Raw genomic sequence first — 19619 nt, 5'->3', positions numbered from 1 at the left:
CTCCGTATCGGCCTTCATAGGTGCTCGCTAACAGCACTTGCCCCAACAGTCTGTTAAGGCTACATGACGGGGGATCTTTGTCGTAAATAGTCAGTCAATCCACAGCGACATGAAGTGTCGGCCATGGGTGTTGTTTCACCATACTTCATTACGGTCAAGTATGGTTAAATCATATGGTTAAACCATACTATGGTTTAACCATACTTGACCGTGATGAAGTATGGTTAAACCACTCACGTGGTCTTTTTTTTACCCACGTCACACACGCTGCGTTCCTTTCCCTACACGGTGCGTTTTAGATTCATCTTTTTTCGTCATCGTATTTATTATTTACCCTGCAAAAACAACAACAAAAAAGCCTCATCCAGTCTCAAAGACGGCCACTTGCCTCGCGCGCTTTCAGAGATTCGTTTCCGCGACCGTCTGGAACACTCCTCGTTCCGATGTTAACGCTTTGTTTCAGCAGCGTCGGTTTAATTTAATAACGGACAAACTAAGGACCGGTTTCGATATTAATTGTCTCATCAGCAGAGTCAGGTTTGCTTCGACATGCAGCGTCTCATCAGCTTAAACCAATGATTGCGATTATTTTGTGTTCCTTTGATGAGACAGATTATCCGGTGATGCTGCTGCTGCTTTCGCAAGCGGTGCACAAGCACACATAACAAACACACAACTCAACACGCTCGTGCATTAATATACACGTGTTCTCTTTCTTTTTTTTTGGGTAAGTCGGTGTCACGGACGATTGTGTCGTTGAGATTCGAACGACTTTGATTCCGCCTCCGTTGTTGACTCTGACGGATCGCTTCTGCTCCCTGGCGGTGTCGGCCCGTCACAGCAGCTCTCTCCCCAAGGTCTCTCAGTCTCTCTTTCAAATCTTCACCGTGATGCTTCGACGCCCCCAACGACATCAACGCGGAAGCATCCTCCTCGTCTCGGCCGGAGCTCCCAAGGCCGTTTGGCTTATGAGTCGACAAATGCTCGCTCAGTTTATAAAACTCAACTGTGTTTATAAAAAAATATTTATCAGGTAAGGCCCACACTGAGCGATATAGCTTCTTTTTCAGAAGCGACCTTGCCACAAATGTCAGTTCAATCAAGTGACGTGTATGGAAATGTATAGCAGCCAAAAAAACGCGTGATGTTGATTCTAAACGTGGAGGGGAAAACCGGAGGTGCCAGAGAAAAATCCACGCAACCACGGGCAGAGAGAGAGACACGCAAACTCCAAATATACAGCAGCAGGCGTCAGTGTCGGGATCGAGCCCACGACCTCCTGTATACCCGGCGAGGATGTTAACATCTCCCTAGCCACCGTGGCGATGATGATGAGAAAGAGAGACACGCAAACTCCAAATATACAGCAGGCATCAGGGTCGAGATCAAATCCACGACCTCCTGTATACCAGGCGAGGTAGTTAACATCTCCCTAGCCACCGTGATGATGATGAGAAAGAGAGTCGTGCAATCTCCAAATATACAGCAGGCGTCAGGGTCGAGATCGAGCCCACGACCTCCTGTATACTCGGCGAGGGAGTTAACATCTCGCAAACCGCGACTCAGAAAAATTGACACAACACAGAAATTAACAAGCGAACATTTTGCCTCCTTCACCACATCTGTTCCGTCACGCAAACACGTGGGTTGTTTATTTACACATCCCATTGGCCACTCGACGCTCATGACCATTGCGTGATGATGTTGAGCAGAACGATGTCTTCACGAGAGGGCAACTCTGGCGCCTGGCCACGTGGTGGCGCTAAAATCACCACAATCTGAGCGGGAGTGGGATCGTCAAAGGCAAGACATTGATTGGGGTCATTAGTTAAAACGATGTTGTTATTTTTTTATTTAAAGCTTTCGTGACTGCAGGGATTCATATTCTTGGTTCTTTCGGTAATGCTGGTACCGCTCTTGATTTTCCAGTTAATAGTGGAACGACGGACATGTGTTTACTTTGCCGGGGCGATGGTCGCTCTACGCACGGCGGTCTGTGATCCAGCACCGTGGAGGCGGGGAGGGTTGGTGGGCCACCACCACCACCACAGTGTTGTGAAACTTCCTAACCAAGCGCATCGAGGTGCCCATTACACGCGCTCGCCAGGAGAAGGCAGTAAAGCCAATAATGTCTCCATGTGTATGGGATAGTGTGTGTCCCCCCCCCCCCCCACCTCGTAATGCGTGGGTTTTATCCAGATGCTCAGTTTTCCTGGCACCGTATGAACTCATTAATTGGCTGATGATAGCAGCTTAATAGATAGAGGTCCACAGAGCTCGGGAAGAAATTCAGCAATGACTCACCGCGTGGCTGCCTTCCCGCATGTTTGTGTATCCTCGCTGGCCATCGAACAAAGACGGCGCTCACTGCATAGCGCGGCGCTTTCAGATGCACTTCTGCGGCCGTCTGGAACGCTCTTCCGTCCGATATTAGGAAGCCACAGGAGCTATGCACTTTTAAATCATCTATATTGACGAACTAATGTGTTTAGAACTGCTTTTTGTGTTTAGTTTGTTGTCCTTCCCTCGCACCTTCGATTAGCACGGTTGGCTACGTACGGTGCGAAAGAAGTTCAACATACTGTGCACGTTACAAGTTGATATTATTAATCACAGTACAATGATACCAACGCAAAGTGTTAACCAATATCATTCTATAAAGGACAACCAATCAAATCGATCCGTTACACATCGTCCGCACTGTCCAGGTCAGGTCGCACTCTCTCACAGAACTTGCAACTTCGTAGAGGTGATCGTTGCCGATGTTTAATCCATCGCTCATCCCCGCGCAACATGTTGGGGGGTCTCGTGCTAGGAACGCAGGGATGACCGACAGACACGTCAGCAAATCAGCAAAACAAGAGTTGGATTCCTGGGCATGTGGGATGAAGCAACGCATTGACTGGGTCACTTTACGAATGAGAACCGCTTTTCAGGCGACGGAGGAAGAGGCTGCGCCCTAGCTCAACAATTAATGGGGAGGGGGGGTTGCGGATGGGTTGGGCGAGCACCTATCTTGCCTCTGAGACCACCAAGTGCACACACCGCTGACACTGGTTGAGAGTAAGGGTGAGCGAGACTTCTTGCGCACGGATGAACATGGACGGACGATTCTCCCACGAGTGAACAGGGAGCTGGTGGGTGGACGAGGCTCCGTCACTTGAGGTTCTGGGTCTGCTCCTTGAGTCGCCACGCCGCCTCCATGTAGGTCGTGATCTCTGAGCCCTGGCGGGGAAAGTTCAGCCTGCGGTCCGTGCGGTCCGTGTCGATCTGAGTGTGTGGAGGGGGGGGGGGGGGCACAGTGTGACTGCTGCACCCTGCTGCACCCTGCTGCGCTCTGGTGAAAACGTATGCACCCTGCTGCGCTCTGGTGAAAACGTATGCACCCTGCTGCGCTCTGGTGAAAACGTATGCACCCTGCTGCACACTGACAAAGGAATTTGCATGTCAAGGCGCCCTTCCTCCTCTAACCCAGCTTAAATATACGCTGCCAAGCTTGGTGGTGTTCATTCAGACGCTGTCTTTCCGACAGACCTGTTCTTCATCTAAAGACGGCTGCTTGCGTTGTGGCCGAAACGTCGTGAGAATTGTATTTTATTATGTTTTATTTGTATTATTTGTTTATTTCCCTTCTACGTGACTTTACCGAAAGAACCAAGAAGATGAATCCCTGCAGTCACGAAAGCATTAAATCGAAACGTAATGCATACTCTTTAGTTTTTTCGGTAAAGTCACGTAGGTAATTTTTTTTTTAATCACGACTTTTCGGGCGCAACAAAAGCGCCTTCTTCAGGTGGGGACAACGTAGCGAAAAAAACAAAGAGTATGAATCCTTGCAGTCACGAAAACTTCAAATCTAGAATCATAATGCACACCAGTCTGATCATGCGGGTTGTGGGAGGTCGTGTAGATGGTGGTCGTGGCAAGACTGGATAATGATGATCGTGGTCTATTGTCAATGTGGTCAGGCGAGTTGGGCACGATGGTACTGTTGACGAAGATTACGGTTGCTATAATTCTGGCAGGCTAGGTGGTGGTACTCGTGTTGTGGTGTGGCTGGGTGGTGTTGGTAGCCAGGTAATCACTGGTAGACTATTTGGGTGGTAGCCATTGGATGACACTTGTGGTCGGGCGATTTCTGGAGGAAAGCTCTATGGGTGGTGTTTGTGTTGTGGTTGCATGATGGTTGCGGTGCGGCCGGCTGGTGGTTGTGGTTGCGCTCGCTGTGGTGTGACCGTGACGGGTTCCCCCAGGGGCCGTGAGGGTTCCCGTACCAGGGGAGTGTTGTTCCACCCCACTTCTTGCGCCTCCGTCTGCGGGAAGGTGAACTTCTCCCGCGGTCCCTGCGCCGCTCGGCGAAACGCCGCGGTGAAGGCGGCTGGCAGAGGACGGGCAGAGCGAGCGAGCGATATAGTCAGTGAGGCCAATTTTGAAATCGGTACCAGCTTAGGTGGCACAACTTTCGGGGTTATTGGAGAGTTAATTATTTGAGAGTGAAGTACTTGATAAGCCACTCATTGCAAACAGCTATCGCACAATTCATCGTTATTTGTCACATAGAGGAAATGCAACCGTTCTGCCATCTCAGGTGGTACTGATAAGTGAAATATCTAGTCCTGGCTCATTGACAAAAATCACATCAAACGATCCCCCGACTCACCAGGTGCATTGCGCGTTACCGTGTCTGGTGTTAGAGTGCTGGTAAATGCGCGTGACATTTCACTGAATCAGATCCCTTCCCCAGCAAACGACTCCCAAACATGTCATGAAATGTAAAATTTTACACTTAATAAAATCGCAACTCTAAACTCAATTGTGCGGTTTGTAAGCATAGTCGACGATTCTTAAACCCAATTAAGATTAAAACAGGGGAAATTATAGGTCGCGATTTTTTTTAACCAATCCCTAAGGTCAAAGGTCATACGTTGGTCATCGTCAAACAAATGAGCCCTGTCTCGACTCTGTACAACACAAGATACTTAAGTGAATGCTGTGCCCGACTGACATTTGGAGAAGTTTCTTGTACACATCAGTACATGGGCATGCTCGCTGTGGGGTGATTATCACACGATGCTACTACAGCTGCAAGCGATAAGGTGTGCAGACCGGCAGTGTCCTGGTATCGAACTCTCTTCCTTGCCTCGTCGGCCATAAGCACCCAGAATCGTCACCAAAATTACCACCACCACTCGCACCACTACCATAAACACCAACGAAGATGCCCCGTATAGTAATTCGGAATAACGGGGCAAATGTGGTTTGCGAGCACCTGTTCAGGGAGGCACAGGGTGCACGGGAGGGTGGTGTGACCGGCATCACGCCCGCCCACCTTTGTTTCCCCAGTGCTGATATTTACACGGCACACTAAGTACGCATTGAAGACCAAGACTGGTTCAGATGTTATCCGTGGTTGGGAAATAAAACGCAGGTGGCCGGGTTTTGTAACGCAGAACGCGAACCGCTGCGCCACCACCGCCCAGCGCCCCCAATAACCGCCACCCTCTAACTGGAAACACAAAACAACGAACACGTGTGCGAGACATATATAGGACAAGGATTCAATTCGATCCCCTCCTGTTCCACAATGGCCAACTCAACACGCACGTACCATCCTCGTAGCTCTGGCTGTTGCAGGGAGCGTTCGGTTTGTCGGCGATGGCGTAAACTGCAACACACGAGCAAGAGGGCCACGCGGACGGGTTACAGGCCCCAGATCCTTGGGGTGGTTCCATGTAGAAGCAGCTGAGCTCGTTGAAACTGAAATGTAGCTCGAGTGGGAGTAACGTGTGGGATGAATGAGTGGCTGGGGTGGGGGGTCAGCAAAATTGTCCTGTTGCCGATAATATGCGAAGGGCTTAATTTCTCGCTGAGTACTTTTCTGCGCTGCCGGTAAACTTGAGTAGGTGATATGTGATTGGCAGCCAGTCATTTTATTTCGGGTAAGGCCTATTGAGCTAAGAAGCTATTTTCCAATGGCAACCCAAGCCACAGCTATCGCAAGAGGTGTATACTGGACGTGGTGTTCTGGGTGCTGAACAGAAATCTGAGTCACTGACCAGAGCAGAGCAGCGTAGGGGGTGGGACAGTGTGACGTCACTGCCGTTTGGATAGTCCGACGGTTCGTATCCAGGCCTGATTTTCGAATGTTTGTTGTTGTATTGTTTCAGATTAACCCCAACATCGAGATCGCACCTCTAGTGCGTGCGTGTTGTGTGTTGTGGGGTGCGCACCCATCAAGAGAGAGGGGCAGTGGGTGGGTAGGGGGGGGCAGTGGGTGGGTAGGGGGGGGCAGTGGGTGGGTAGGGGGTAGGGGGGGGGTCATTGGGTGGGTAGGGGGGGGCACTTTAAACAATGTCTGGGTGGCAGCCTCACGCTTCCGGTAGGGGTTGATGCTGAACTCGGTGTAGAGGCGCAGATTTCGCTCCTCCTTGCGGATCGACTCGCACAAAATCGCGTTCTGGTGGACCTCGTTGGGGGGCTCTTTCTCCTTCGGGGGGGCCCTTTGGCGGCAGACATCGTTGCCGCGCCGTGCCAACACACCGGCACCTCGTCTCGTTCTCTGCGTGGCCTCGGAGAGAGGGTGTGTTAGTGAACAGGGTGGTCCAGATGTCTTGAGACCCCCCCATTTAATTCTCTAAAATTTACTATTTTTGTTAAAGTGATGTTTATTTAAAACATAAATTAACGTGCAATGTTTAGGGGGGGGGGGGTCAATTAATTGAGAGGTCACGAGACATCTGGACCACCCCGTAGAGGGGACAATGGTTTCCAAGACGGCAGGCAGATCCTACGCAGGCTTGAGGTGGGATGGTCACTCGGGGTTCGTAGTTGCCGTGTGCTGGGGGTGCCGAATGGGCACCACTGAGAGATCATGGGGCTCAGACTTCTGTGTGCGAGCTTCGGTCACCTTTGATGACACCGGGTTCTCAAGTCGAGCAAGTTGATGGTCACAGCCGGGTCACCACAATTACTTAAATACATTCTAGATTTGAAGCTTTCGTGACTGCAAGGATTCATACTCTTAGTTTTTTCAGTAAAGTCATGTAGGGAAAAAATGAAATTTAAATTAATAAAAATAAAAGAATAACTTAAATACAGAGAGTTTAACACGTCGGCTGTGGCGACCAATATTATCTATAATGTAAATGTTGTGGGTTTACTATCCAACGCACCAGTGTGCTGTACTAGTAACGAATTGACACGTTTTGTTAACGTGACAAACCTTACTAATTGGCTGAGTCGGGTGGTGGCGGGTTTAACGACGCATATTTATGCGATCTCACCCCCCAAAACACATTCATTACAGTTAAATGCAGAGACCCAAAGATTTCCGCAGAATCCAATAGACTCGTTTAGAGACCCAATATACCCAGTACTGTCCTCGCATAGAGACCCACTGATGTACAGAGGCCCATAGACCCACGTAGATGTATTTGTGACGAAACCACGTTCTCAAGTCGAGTGGAGTCGGTAGTTTCAACCCGGTCACCAATGACTCCATCAATCACACAAAACATTCACTGTGTTCACTCAATTTGACTCTTGAGAACTAACATGCAGGTGATGGTAGTGACTGTGATGATTATTCACTGTGACAATAAATCTTTTTTTTTGTTCCTGGGTAGTAAATGTTATTTTCTAATTGCTTATGCCTCAAAAGCATAGAAACTGGCTATTATTTCCCACATACTTTGCTTTTGTGACTAGGACAGTGATATTTTGAAATGTACCTATTTTCAATGAGAAAACGTGTGCATTTGTGTCATTCCTTCACATAGAGTCCTGGTCACAAAAGCAACGTTTGTGGGGAATAATAGCTATTTACTATTCTTTTGAGGCATAAGCAATTAGAAAATAACACTTACTACCCAGAGACAAAAATAGTGTTACATAAATACAACTCAGACGTACAGTTGATACTGTTAACGACGATGATGGAACCTTGGATATATGACGATGATGTGATTGACATTCGGCGAACACTCTTCACGAGGCACAAACAACGTGATGATAATGACGATGCAACTTGTGTAGATGATGATTCGTCTACGACTTGATGGACCTACATCTTCGATAACTCAACACAATCACGAGCGCCATCGTGGAGAATGTAAGTAACAAATAAGCAGACGTCTCCTTCACAAATAGGTATCTCCGCATACTAAATACAAGTTGTCCTTACCCATTCCACCAACCTTCTGGGAGTTCATTATTTCATCAGCATTGAGTCAAGTCAAGCAAACTCGAGATCGGTTTCGACGTACAGTGTCTCATCAACGGAGTCAGGCTTGGCACTGCTGATGAGACAGTAAATGTCGAAACCAGTCCAGCGTTTGCTTTTCCTAAAACAATGCTGCTGAATTTTGATTTAAAGCTTTCGTGACTGCAGGTATTCATATTCTTGGTTCTTTCGGTAAAGTCACGTAGAAGGGAAATAATAAAATAATAAAAATATAAAACAATAAAAATTAGCACGACGTTTCGACTGCAACACAAGCAATCGTCATCAGGTGTGGAATCCACAGAACATTTTTATTTTTTTATTTTTTTATTATTTCCCTTCTACGTGACTTTACCGAAAGAACCAAGAATATAATGCTGCCTTAATTATACATTCTAGATTTGAAGCTTTCGTGACTGCAATGATTCAAACTCTTAGGTTTTTTTCGGTAAAGTCACGTAGGTAAAAAAACTAAATCATTAGATTTGCTATTTTAGTATTATTATTTTACCTACGTGACTTTACCGAAAAAAAACCTCAGAGTATGAAATTATACATCTTGGATAGATTATATGAAACCATAGAACGACGTTGGTGACGTTGACGGTGATGATAATAATGATCATAAGTACTACATCTTAAGACGTACAGTTGATGGCTGTTCACGATGAACCTTGGGATAGATGACGACGACGACGACGGAGGTGGCGGTACAACTTGGAGTGATGATGGGAAGAACGTGGACACGCGATAATGCCGGCGAGCGCCTCTACCTATCCCGTTTCTATCTCGCCCCTACCTGTCCCACCCGTACCTATCCCGTACCTACCCCGTACCTGTCCCACCCGTACCTGTCCCACCCGTACCTGTTCCACCCGTACCTATCCCGTACTTATCCCGTACCTATCCCACCCGTACCTGTTCCACCCGTACCTGTTCCACCCGTACCTATCCCGTACCTATCCCGTACCTATCCCGTACCTGTTCCACCCGTACCTGTTCCACCCGTACCTGTTCCACCCGTACCTGTCCCACCCGTACCTATCCCGTACCTATCCCGTACCTATCCCGTACCTGTTCCACCCGTACCTGTTCCACCCGTACCTGTTCCACCCGTACCTGTCCCACCCGTACCTATGCGGGGCGCATGTCCCGTGCGATGCCCGGCTCTGTCTCTGCACTCCGCGTCCCTGCTGCCACTGTTTGTTTACGCCGTTGTCACGGCAACCCCCTCCTCCCCCACCCACCCACACCAGGGACCAGCCCCCCCCACCAACCCCCACCCCACCACCACCGTTCCAGCAAACCAGGGCTGAACCATTTGGGGAAAATAAAAAATAGCGATTTTTTTTCTGACATTGCGATTACGATTAAAATGTGTTAAGTCAAGCTTCAGTCCAATATCCACTGTGAAATAGATTTTAAACATGTGATGGAGAATTACCACATTATTCCATCAAAATATGAACTGCTCTATGTATTCTAATGCAAGGCTTAAAATATATTAATTGCTTCCAACATGTATTTATGAAAAAAAAATTATGACAATCAAACATAGAACAATTGTTAAGTTAAATAAAGTTATAATAATAAACACAACTATTCCAACAAGAAAGTAATAGGACTTTTCAAATCGCAAAAAAAATCGCAGCCTTTGCGATTTGCTAATCGCATTGTTTCAAATTGCGATTTCGATTTGAAATCGATTAATCGTTGGGCCCTACCGAGCAAACCCCTCTAGAGATGCGCTCTATGCAGAGTGATGTCGAACCCCATCGGAGAGAGAGCGAGAGAGAGAGCTGGGGTGGGTTGCGTGCGCGCAGCCTGGAGACAAAAGCGTTAAGTCATTCACGGCGTGCGTCGCTTCTAGGGGGTCACACACAACGAGGAGCGGCAGTTTGTGACCGATGGGCTCCTCCCGGCAATTGCCTCGCAAGTCACGTGGCAGCACCACGCGACTTGCGTGCACAGTTCAGGTTTCCATCGCTCGAGAGCAGCGTTCTTCACTCATTTTTGATTTGCATCCCACTGGGATATTTGCACAGGGTTGGTGTACGGCAGGGGTCGGCAACCTACGGCTCCGGAGCCGCATGCGGCTCTTTACGGGCTGATTCTTGACGATATGTACAATACTATGGGGACCTCATTTGCCAGTAAAAATATGATAATTGGTTTTTTACCCTTCTATCTGGCAACAAAACTGACACCTTTTTGCAAGGAGTCATGTTTGCATAGACTGCAATACCTGCAGTCATAAATACAAACAAAAGACATAACTCTGATAATGTGCACTGTCCTTGAAGTTGATTGGTCCACACCCGAGACAGCTTTCCTTCGAGCCTAGTCTCATATGGGTTGGACCAGATGACGCCAAAAGGCGCACAACTCAAGGACAATGCACCATCAGAGTATGAGAGCTCGGGGCAAGCATCTACACTATGGGGACCTCATTTGCCAGTAAAAATATGATAATTGGTTCTTTACCCTTCTATCTGGCAACAAAACTGACACCTTTTTGCAAGGAGTCATGTTTGCATAGACTGCAATACCTGCAGTCATAAATACAAACAAAAGACATAACTCTGATAATGTGCACTGTCCTTGAAGTTGATTGGTCCACACCCGAGACAGCTTTCCTTCGAGCCTAGTCTCATATGGGTTGGACCAGATGACGCCAAAAGGCGCACAACTCAAGGACAATGCACCATCAGAGTATGAGAGCTCGGGGCAAGCATCTACACTATGGGGACCTCATTTGCCAGTAAAAATATGATAATTGGTTCTTTACCCTTCTATCTGGCAACAAAACTGACACCTTTTTGCAAGGAGTCATGTTTGCATAGACTGCAATACCTGCAGTCATAAATACAAACAAAAGACATAACTCTGATAATGTGCACTGTCCTTGAAGTTGATTGGTCCACACCCGAGACAGCTTTCCTTCGAGCCTAGTCTCATATGGGTTGGACCAGATGACGCCAAAAGGCGCACAACTCAAGGACAATGCACCATCAGAGTATGAGAGCTCGGGGCAAGCATCTACACTATGGGGACCTCATTTGCCAGTAAAAATATGATAATTGGTTCTTTACCCTTCTATCTGGCAACAAAACTGACACCTTTTTGCAAGGACATGACTCCTTGCAAAAAGGTGTCAGTTTTGTTGCCAGATAGAAGGGTAAAGAACCAATTATCATATTTTTACTGGCAAATGAGGTCCCCATAGTGTAGATGCTTGCCCCGAGCTCTCATACTCTGATGGTGCATTGTCCTTGAGTTGTGCGCCTTTTGGCGTCATCTGGTCCAACCCATATGAGACTAGGCTCGAAGGAAAGCTGTCTCGGGTGTGGACCAATCAACTTCAAGGACAGTGCACATTATCAGAGTTATGTCTTTTGTTTGTATTTATGACTGCAGGTATTGCAGTCTATGCAAACATGACTCCTTGCAAAAAGGTGTCAGTTTTGTTGCCAGATAGAAGGGTAAAGAACCAATTATCATATTTTTACTGGCAAATGAGGTCCCCATAGTGTAGATGCTTGCCCCGAGCTCTCATACTCTGATGGTGCATTGTCCTTGAGTTGTGCGCCTTTTGGCGTCATCTGGTCCAACCCATATGAGACTAGGCTCGAAGGAAAGCTGTCTCGGGTGTGGACCAATCAACTTCAAGGACAGTGCACATTATCAGAGTTATGTCTTTTGTTTGTATTTATGACTGCAGGTATTGCAGTCTATGCAAACATGACTCCTTGCAAAAAGGTGTCAGTTTTGTTGCCAGATAGAAGGGTAAAGAACCAATTATCATATTTTTACTGGCAAATGAGGTCCCCATAGTGTAGATGCTTGCCCCGAGCTCTCATACTCTGATGGTGCATTGTCCTTGAGTTGTGCGCCTTTTGGCGTCATCTGGTCCAACCCATATGAGACTAGGCTCGAAGGAAAGCTGTCTCGGGTGTGGACCAATCAACTTCAAGGACAGTGCACATTATCAGAGTTATGTCTTTTGTTTGTATTTATGACTGCAGGTATTGCAGTCTATGCAAACATGACTCCTTGCAAAAAGGTGTCAGTTTTGTTGCCAGATAGAAGGGTAAAGAACCAATTATGATATGTACAATATGTACTCAGATGCATTGCGGCTCTTGAAATACTGAATTTTGTACCGAATTGGAAAGAAATGGCTCTTCTTGTTATTTTGGTTGCCGACCCCTGGTGTACGGTGATTTTTTTCTGCAATATTTTGCTGTCTTTTCTTGGATTTTCTGTTTGCACATGGTCACTTTAAGATGTTTTCTTGTTCATGTTTTAGTTTTTCTTTGTTGCGGTTGCACCCGATTCAAGAACCGAATGGCTCACAGGGATATACCTAATAAATTAACTTTGAACTTTGATTTTCAGAGGTGGAGGTGCGGGGGTGGAACAATTTCACCGATAAGACATCATCAGTGCGAAGGCCTCCACACCATTTGAAACCATTGTTGGGTTTTACAGCAGCAGCATGATGATGATAGGTATTGTTTTCACACGTTGTGCATTGTCGGGGACTCCACGTCAGGCGCCCCACTAAAGGCCGCCAGGGGCCGCTCGTGGCCTGCGGACCTTACAATGAAGAACACTGGCCTATGCAGAGGATGCCTTCCAAAACAAGGGGCGCACAAAGCGAGCCCGCATAAAGCGAACCCGCATAAAGCGAGCGAAACCTTTGTAGTCTTAAATGGGAACCCCCAGTCCAATTTGTCTCCTCTCTTCGAAGCCTGGCACCTGGACCCCCTTCGGCCTGTGGGCACCGGGGCAGTTGCATCGCCTGCGCACTCGACCGCCGTGTGCAAGAGGGTCGGCAATCTGCGGCTCTTCAAGGAGGACTGCTGGGCGACGTTATGTATTGACGACCGTCTCGTGTTCCACGTGCAATTGACGGCTCTTGAAATATTGAGTTTGTTCCTGAATTCGACTAAAAAAAAGGGGGCTCTTGTTATTTTTTGATGTCCGACCCCTGGCCTATGTCAATGGTAAGAATACTGCTTGGGGATACCAAGTGTTGTGCAGACTCTGGCTGATGCAGCCTATACGAGGAGATGACGGTAGCTCAGCAACAGGGATCAAAGCGATAGTGATTGTTATGTAGACTAGCCGTAGTCTCAAGCCGCACCTTACCATAATAAAGGCTCAGTCCTTTGTTATGTAGACTAGCCGTAGTCTCAAGCCGCACCTTACCATAATAATAAAAAGGGGGCCTGTCCTGCCCCCCCCCCCCTCAACCAGTATATATACGGGGTAGTATCTCTTGGAATCTCTCAATTACTTGATACAGCTATCGTGCTGTGACGGTTCCACCTGAAGACGGAAGCTTGTGTTGCCTCCGAAACGTCGTGATTTAAATTTTCTTTTAATTTTCTTTTACTTTTATTAATTTTAATTTTTTACCTACGTGACTTTACCGAAAAAACCTAAGAATATGAATCCTTGTAGTCACGAAAGCTTCAAATCTAGAATTAAGTGATTGTACCGCCGAGTGCCGACAGTACCTTACCCGTCAACGCCAGTCTTTTAACATCGATGGTGACCCAAGACAAGACGATGTAAATGTACTTGTTGAGGAACTGCTGGTGGCTTTTCGCACACCGCAGCACAGAGGCTGCGTGCTTTTGCTTTCCCACCGTTCTGTTGTATATGAAATACAAATACCACAAGCTGAGGGCAGGGCCAAGGCCAGAGAGGAGTGAGGGCTGCATTTGTGTTAAAATCTGACGTCTAGCCCTTGAAGAAGGTCGTCGGGGTAGGTGGCAACAGCGCATTGAACACGGTGGCCTGCGTCATCCCCGTCACACCAACCCGACCTGAACAGCGTGGTAGAGTCTAGTGAAATATGCAGTGTCTCCATGATCGACCAGCAGTGGATTGACGAAGCGTTGGACATGTATACTGTACTGCAGTACATGGATTACTTCAGTTCGCCCTCTTTGTACTTCCCAGCCCGGTCGGATCTCTCCCCTTTAACCGCGGGCACTCGGCAACTGACCCCGTGAATGTGAAGTCATTGATTCCTCCACCCATGTTGACAACTCGGTCTGCTAGGTTGTCTCGTCTCATCCATACTGTGTTCAACCATCACAACAACACACTCAGCCTCTCACCCACCACACTGCAGGTCACAACACACTCACCCACTCACCCACCACACTGCAGGTCACAACAACTCACCCACCCACTCACCACACTGCAGGTCACAACAACACACCCACTCACTCACCACACTGCAGGTCACAACAACTCACCCACTCACTCACCACACTGCAGGTCACAACAACACTCACTCACCCACTCACCACACTGCAGGTCACAACAACACTCATCCACTCACCACACTGCAGGTCACAACAACACACCCACTCACCACACTGCAGGTCACAACAACTCACCCACTCACTCACCACACTGCAGCTCACAACAACGCACTCACCCACTCACCACACTGCAGGTCACAACAACACACTCACCCACTCACCACACTGCAGGTCTCAACAACACACTCACCCACTCACCACACTGCAGGTCACAACAACACACCCACTCACTCACCACGCTGCAGGTCACAACAACACACCCATTCACTCACCACACTGCAGGTCACAACAACACACTCACCCACTCACCACACTGCAGGTCACAACAACACACTCACCCACTCACTCACCACACTGCAGGTCACAACAACTCACCCACTCACTCACCACACTGCAGGTCACAACAACACACTCACCCACTCACTCACCACACTGCAGCTCACAACAACGCACTCACCCACTCACCACACTGCAGGTCACAACAACACACTCACCCACTCACCACACTACAGGTCACAACAACACACTCACCCACTCACCACACTGCAGGTCACAACAACACACCCACTCACTCACCACACTGCAGGTCACAACAACACACTCACCCACTCACCACACTGCAGGTCACAACAACACACCCACTCACTCACCACACTGCAGGTCACAACAACACACTCACCCACTCACCACACTACAGGTCACAACAACACACTCACCCACTCACCACACTGCAGGTCACAACAGGTTGTATTGTTGTCTTGTGGTTGTTGTTGTTGTTTGACTTGCATCCCACTAGGATTTTTGCACACAGTGTTGGTGTACGGTTTTTTCTGCAATATTTTGCTGCTTTTTTCTTGGATTTTCTGCTTGCACTCAGTCACATATTCACTTTAAGATGTTTTTTGTTCATGTTTTTGTTGTTTGTTGCGGTTGCACCCGATTCAAGAGCCGAATGGCTCACAGGGCTATACCTAATAAATGAACTTGAAATGAACTTGAACTTGAACAACAACACACCCAGCCACTCACTCACCACAATGCAGGTCACAACAACACACTCACCCACTCACCACACTGCAGGTCACAACAACTACACTCACCCACTCAACCACCACACTGCAGGTCACAACAACTCACACACTCAACCACCACACTGCAGGTCACAACAACTACACTCACCCACTCAACCACCACACTGCAGGTCACAACAACTACACTCACCCACTCAACCACCACACAGCAGGTCACAACAACTACACTCACCCACTCAACCACCACACTGCAGGTCACAACAACTACACTCACCCACTCAACCACCACACTGCAGGTCACAACAACTACACTCATCCACTCAACCACCACACTGCAGGTCACAACAACACTCAGCCACTCACTCGCCACAGTGCAGGCCATCAACAACACACTCAGCACTCACCCACTACTCTGCAGGTCACAACAACACACTCACCCAACACACTGCAGGTCACAACAACACACTCACCCACCCACTCACCACAATACAGGTCACAACAACACACTCAGTCACTCTCCCATTCACCACCACCACCTTTGCGGGTCACAATAACAAAGACCCCTCGTATAGCTCCCACAGACTGTCGTGGGCGAGAGTTGTTAGCGAGTCGCACCTATGAAGGCCGGCACGGCACACGAGGGCTGATGATGATGCTGATGATGATGCTGATGATGATGGTGGTGTCCAGCACCGTCGCTGACGTTGGCCGCTCCACCACCGCTCCCCACAACAACACGGCAACTCACCACGCCACACGTCCCACTTATCTTTTAGCCTTTTTCCTCCTTGCACTGCTCCACCTGGGAATTCCCTCCCATCGTCTCCTTTTGCCAAGTTCAGTAATAACCTTTCTCAACAACGGCGTGAACTCTTCATCTATTACTACGCTCACGGTGCTGCTAGTAGCTGGCTAGGCGATTGAGCCCTTTGGACACTGTGCTCAGCAACCGTGATATTAAAGACACTCGAAGTGAGAGTCTCGCTAAACCCACTATATATATTTGGTTATGAGATCATGAATCTCTGACCAAAACAATTATTCTCGCTTTCTTAATGAGAAGAAGCGAGTCGATAATTAGATCTATCTATTGATATAGACTGAACGGATCGCTTAACAAGCGAGGAGCATCATCCAAAAAAAACTATTCGGAACTTCAAAGGATTGGATGTTGGAGTGCGTTCAGATATCGACCGTAATCTCAGGATTATTAGGCGCTCCAGAAAGAAAAACGCGTCCACGAACTTGTGTCCTGTGTCAATAAAGTTACGCAAATCTGAACACAAAAGACAAACGCACACCGACAGGATTATGATGATGATGGTGCTGGTGGTGGTGGCCGTGAGCGGGAATCGAACTCGGGTCGCCGGGTTCGTAACGTTGCGCACTAACCGCTACAACATTTTCATAGATGGGGGAGGAGAGTGCGTCTCATACGACCTGTCGTCCCAATGGAGCCAGATTTCCGCAGAATTTATATGGCCTCTTGTGTTGTTTTTCTTTCTCAGTTATCCTCCCATTGTGCTACTGGTGTCAAGCTATGACGAGCAGTCAAGGACTGGAAGCACCACTGCCTTCAATTATAATCGATGCCTTAATGCACGACTCAAGGCCAACTTATGTCTGTACCAACATTCCAGATTATGCCTTAGATTAAGATTAACGTAAGATAATAAAAAATGTAGCTTCTCAATCCATGAGCCTGGGTAGTTAAATGTATTGACCCTATAAAATTGGATACCGTTGTTCAGCTTAATGGACACTTCATTATGAACAGACCGATTGAAAAAACACATGTATACTGTACTGGTTCTAATAATGGGTTTTCCCCTTTTGTCTGGCATGAAAACTGAAACATTTTACAAGGATTCATGTCTGCATTAACCACAATACTTGCAGTCAAAAGGCAAAAAACCACTATGATAATATATGCATTGTCCTTGAAACTGATTGGTCCACACCAAGGGACGGCTTTTTTTTAGCCTCGACCCAATTGGTGCTCGACAATGCATATATTATCATAGTGTGTTTTTTGTTTGCATTTTGACTGCAAGTATTGTGGTGAATGCAGACATGAATCCTTGTAAAAAAGGTTTCAGTTTTGTTGCCAGAAAAAAAGGGGAAAACCCCTATTATTATATTTTGGTACTGGCAAAGCAGGTCTAATGATGTACTGGTTCTTTCTTAGAATTGATCGATTTTTGACGATTAAATCGATCCTCAATTATATATTTTCAAAAACTAATTCTGAAGGCGTGCCCTCCACTCGGCTGGGTTTGGACCCACAAGTGTACAACACAGTGTCATCCGCACACCAGCGCAGTTTGCGTCACTGAACGACATATTAAGTCCTCGATATAAATGTTCAAAGGGAGAGGGTGGTCCAAAGTGGAGTCCTGAGTCACACCACTCTGCAACAAGCGGCGAACACGCAACCACAAGGCCACGTCACCCGTCACAAAATGTGATGGCCGAGCTGAGACCATGAACCGCACGACCCTTAAGAAGCGGGTCTAATCACGGGCGATGCGGTCTGCTCAGAGCTGCATCTCAACATCGCACGGAAGATTGCGGCTATTGCAGCGGGCGGAAGATGAACACGGAAGATGAACACGGAAGATGAACACGGAAGATGAACATCAGCCCCCATTGTTTTCTGTGGATTTCAAAGGAACGCACGCGGGAGAACGCTTCGTCCAACAATGCCCCACTCTGCTCTTTTGCCGGCATCTTCTCTCAGCGGTGCCTGTTCATGGTCGTTGACATCGTGGTCATCAGCCGTTCACGCGATTGATTTGTGAATACTTTAATGTGTTCACCCAACGATGATTAAGAAACGTAACACGTTTGAACCACACGTATAAACCGTAACACTTTTTTTTTTACAAATACTTGTAGGTAGTGTTTCAACAATAATTAACAAATCTGAAAACGACTTTCTCTGCTTTTAAAAGGGCAGCGGCGATGTTTGTAAATATAGCGCAGTCGGGGATTGCCACGACTCCAGTCCTCGCGGCCCACTACGTTTCGCGCCTTTCCATCCCCCATTCAAGTAAAATTAATTCATATTCTTAGGTTTTTTCGGTAAAGTCACGTAGCTAAAACAATTTAATTAATAAAAGTAAAATTAAAATTAAATTAAAATCACGACGTTTCGGAGGCAACACAAGCTTCCGTCTTCAGGTGGAACCGTCACAGCACGACTGCTGCATCAAGTAAGATAAATTCCAAGAAAACAGTCATTTTTATTTTACTTTTATTAATTTTAATTTTTTACCTACGTGACTTTACCGAAAAAACCTAAGAATATGAATCCTTGCAGTCACGAAAGCTTCAAATCTAGAATTAAAATTAATTCGTTACGCGCTGCACGCGCCTGATGATTGCTCAACGCGTTCCACGTGTCTCTTGGTTCATATTGAGAGCGCCCTCTGCACTCGCGCGGGACGCTCGCACGGACACGTGCACACTGCACACGATCTCTCTATATTTGGATCCGCTTTCTCTGCGCCACGTTCGTTTTAACAGCTGACTTTGTATATTAACGGAGGTGAATTGCTAAACTTGGGCACTAATCCCATGCCAATTTAAACACTGGTCACGAGAAAACATCTTAAAATTATCATTCTCATCAGGCCCTATTGTGTTAAGAGCAGTCTCCAACTCTTACCAACTCTCTCTGTCCTCTTTATATATATGTGCTATGAAGGTCCATTGCCTGCAACGTCGCTTATTTTAGGTATATTTATTTAAAGACAGTGTTATTCACGAATGTGTTGAGGGTTTTTGTGTTTGTTTGTTTGTTCATTAAACTTGGGGAGAATGGTGTTGTGGCCGATCGCGAGGACTGGACTTTGGGGGAGGGGAACCCTGCAGTACAGAACAAAAGGTTTCACTTCACACGAGCGCATGGCAGCCTACTCAGCACAGCACTAGACACGGAGACACGCGCAGCTGACAAGACACCACACCTTGACGCACGCGCCCCTGGACTCGCACGTGCTCCACAGCAAGCACGCCACA

General features: G+C 47.4%; 1 protein-coding gene across 1 annotated transcript; it reads right to left on the bottom strand.

The window, feature by feature from the left end:
* Window positions 1-2151: 2151 nt before the first annotated feature.
* On the bottom strand, window positions 2152-6516 carry CFAP144 (cilia and flagella associated protein 144). Its single transcript, XM_061567610.1, is given in 5 exon segments — window positions 2152-3270; window positions 4275-4378; window positions 5609-5665; window positions 6373-6498; window positions 6501-6516. Coding segments are annotated over 5 exon segments (417 nt in total). The 3' UTR covers window positions 2152-3156.
* Window positions 6517-19619: the final 13103 nt, after the last annotated feature.

The sequence above is a fragment of the Lethenteron reissneri genome, chromosome 39, assembly GCF_015708825.2.
Source record: "Lethenteron reissneri isolate LAM-NWPU_2019-01 chromosome 39, ASM1570882v1, whole genome shotgun sequence".
NCBI lineage: Eukaryota > Metazoa > Chordata > Hyperoartia > Petromyzontiformes > Petromyzontidae > Lethenteron > Lethenteron reissneri.
This window is presented reverse-complemented; position numbering and strand designations above follow the sequence as displayed.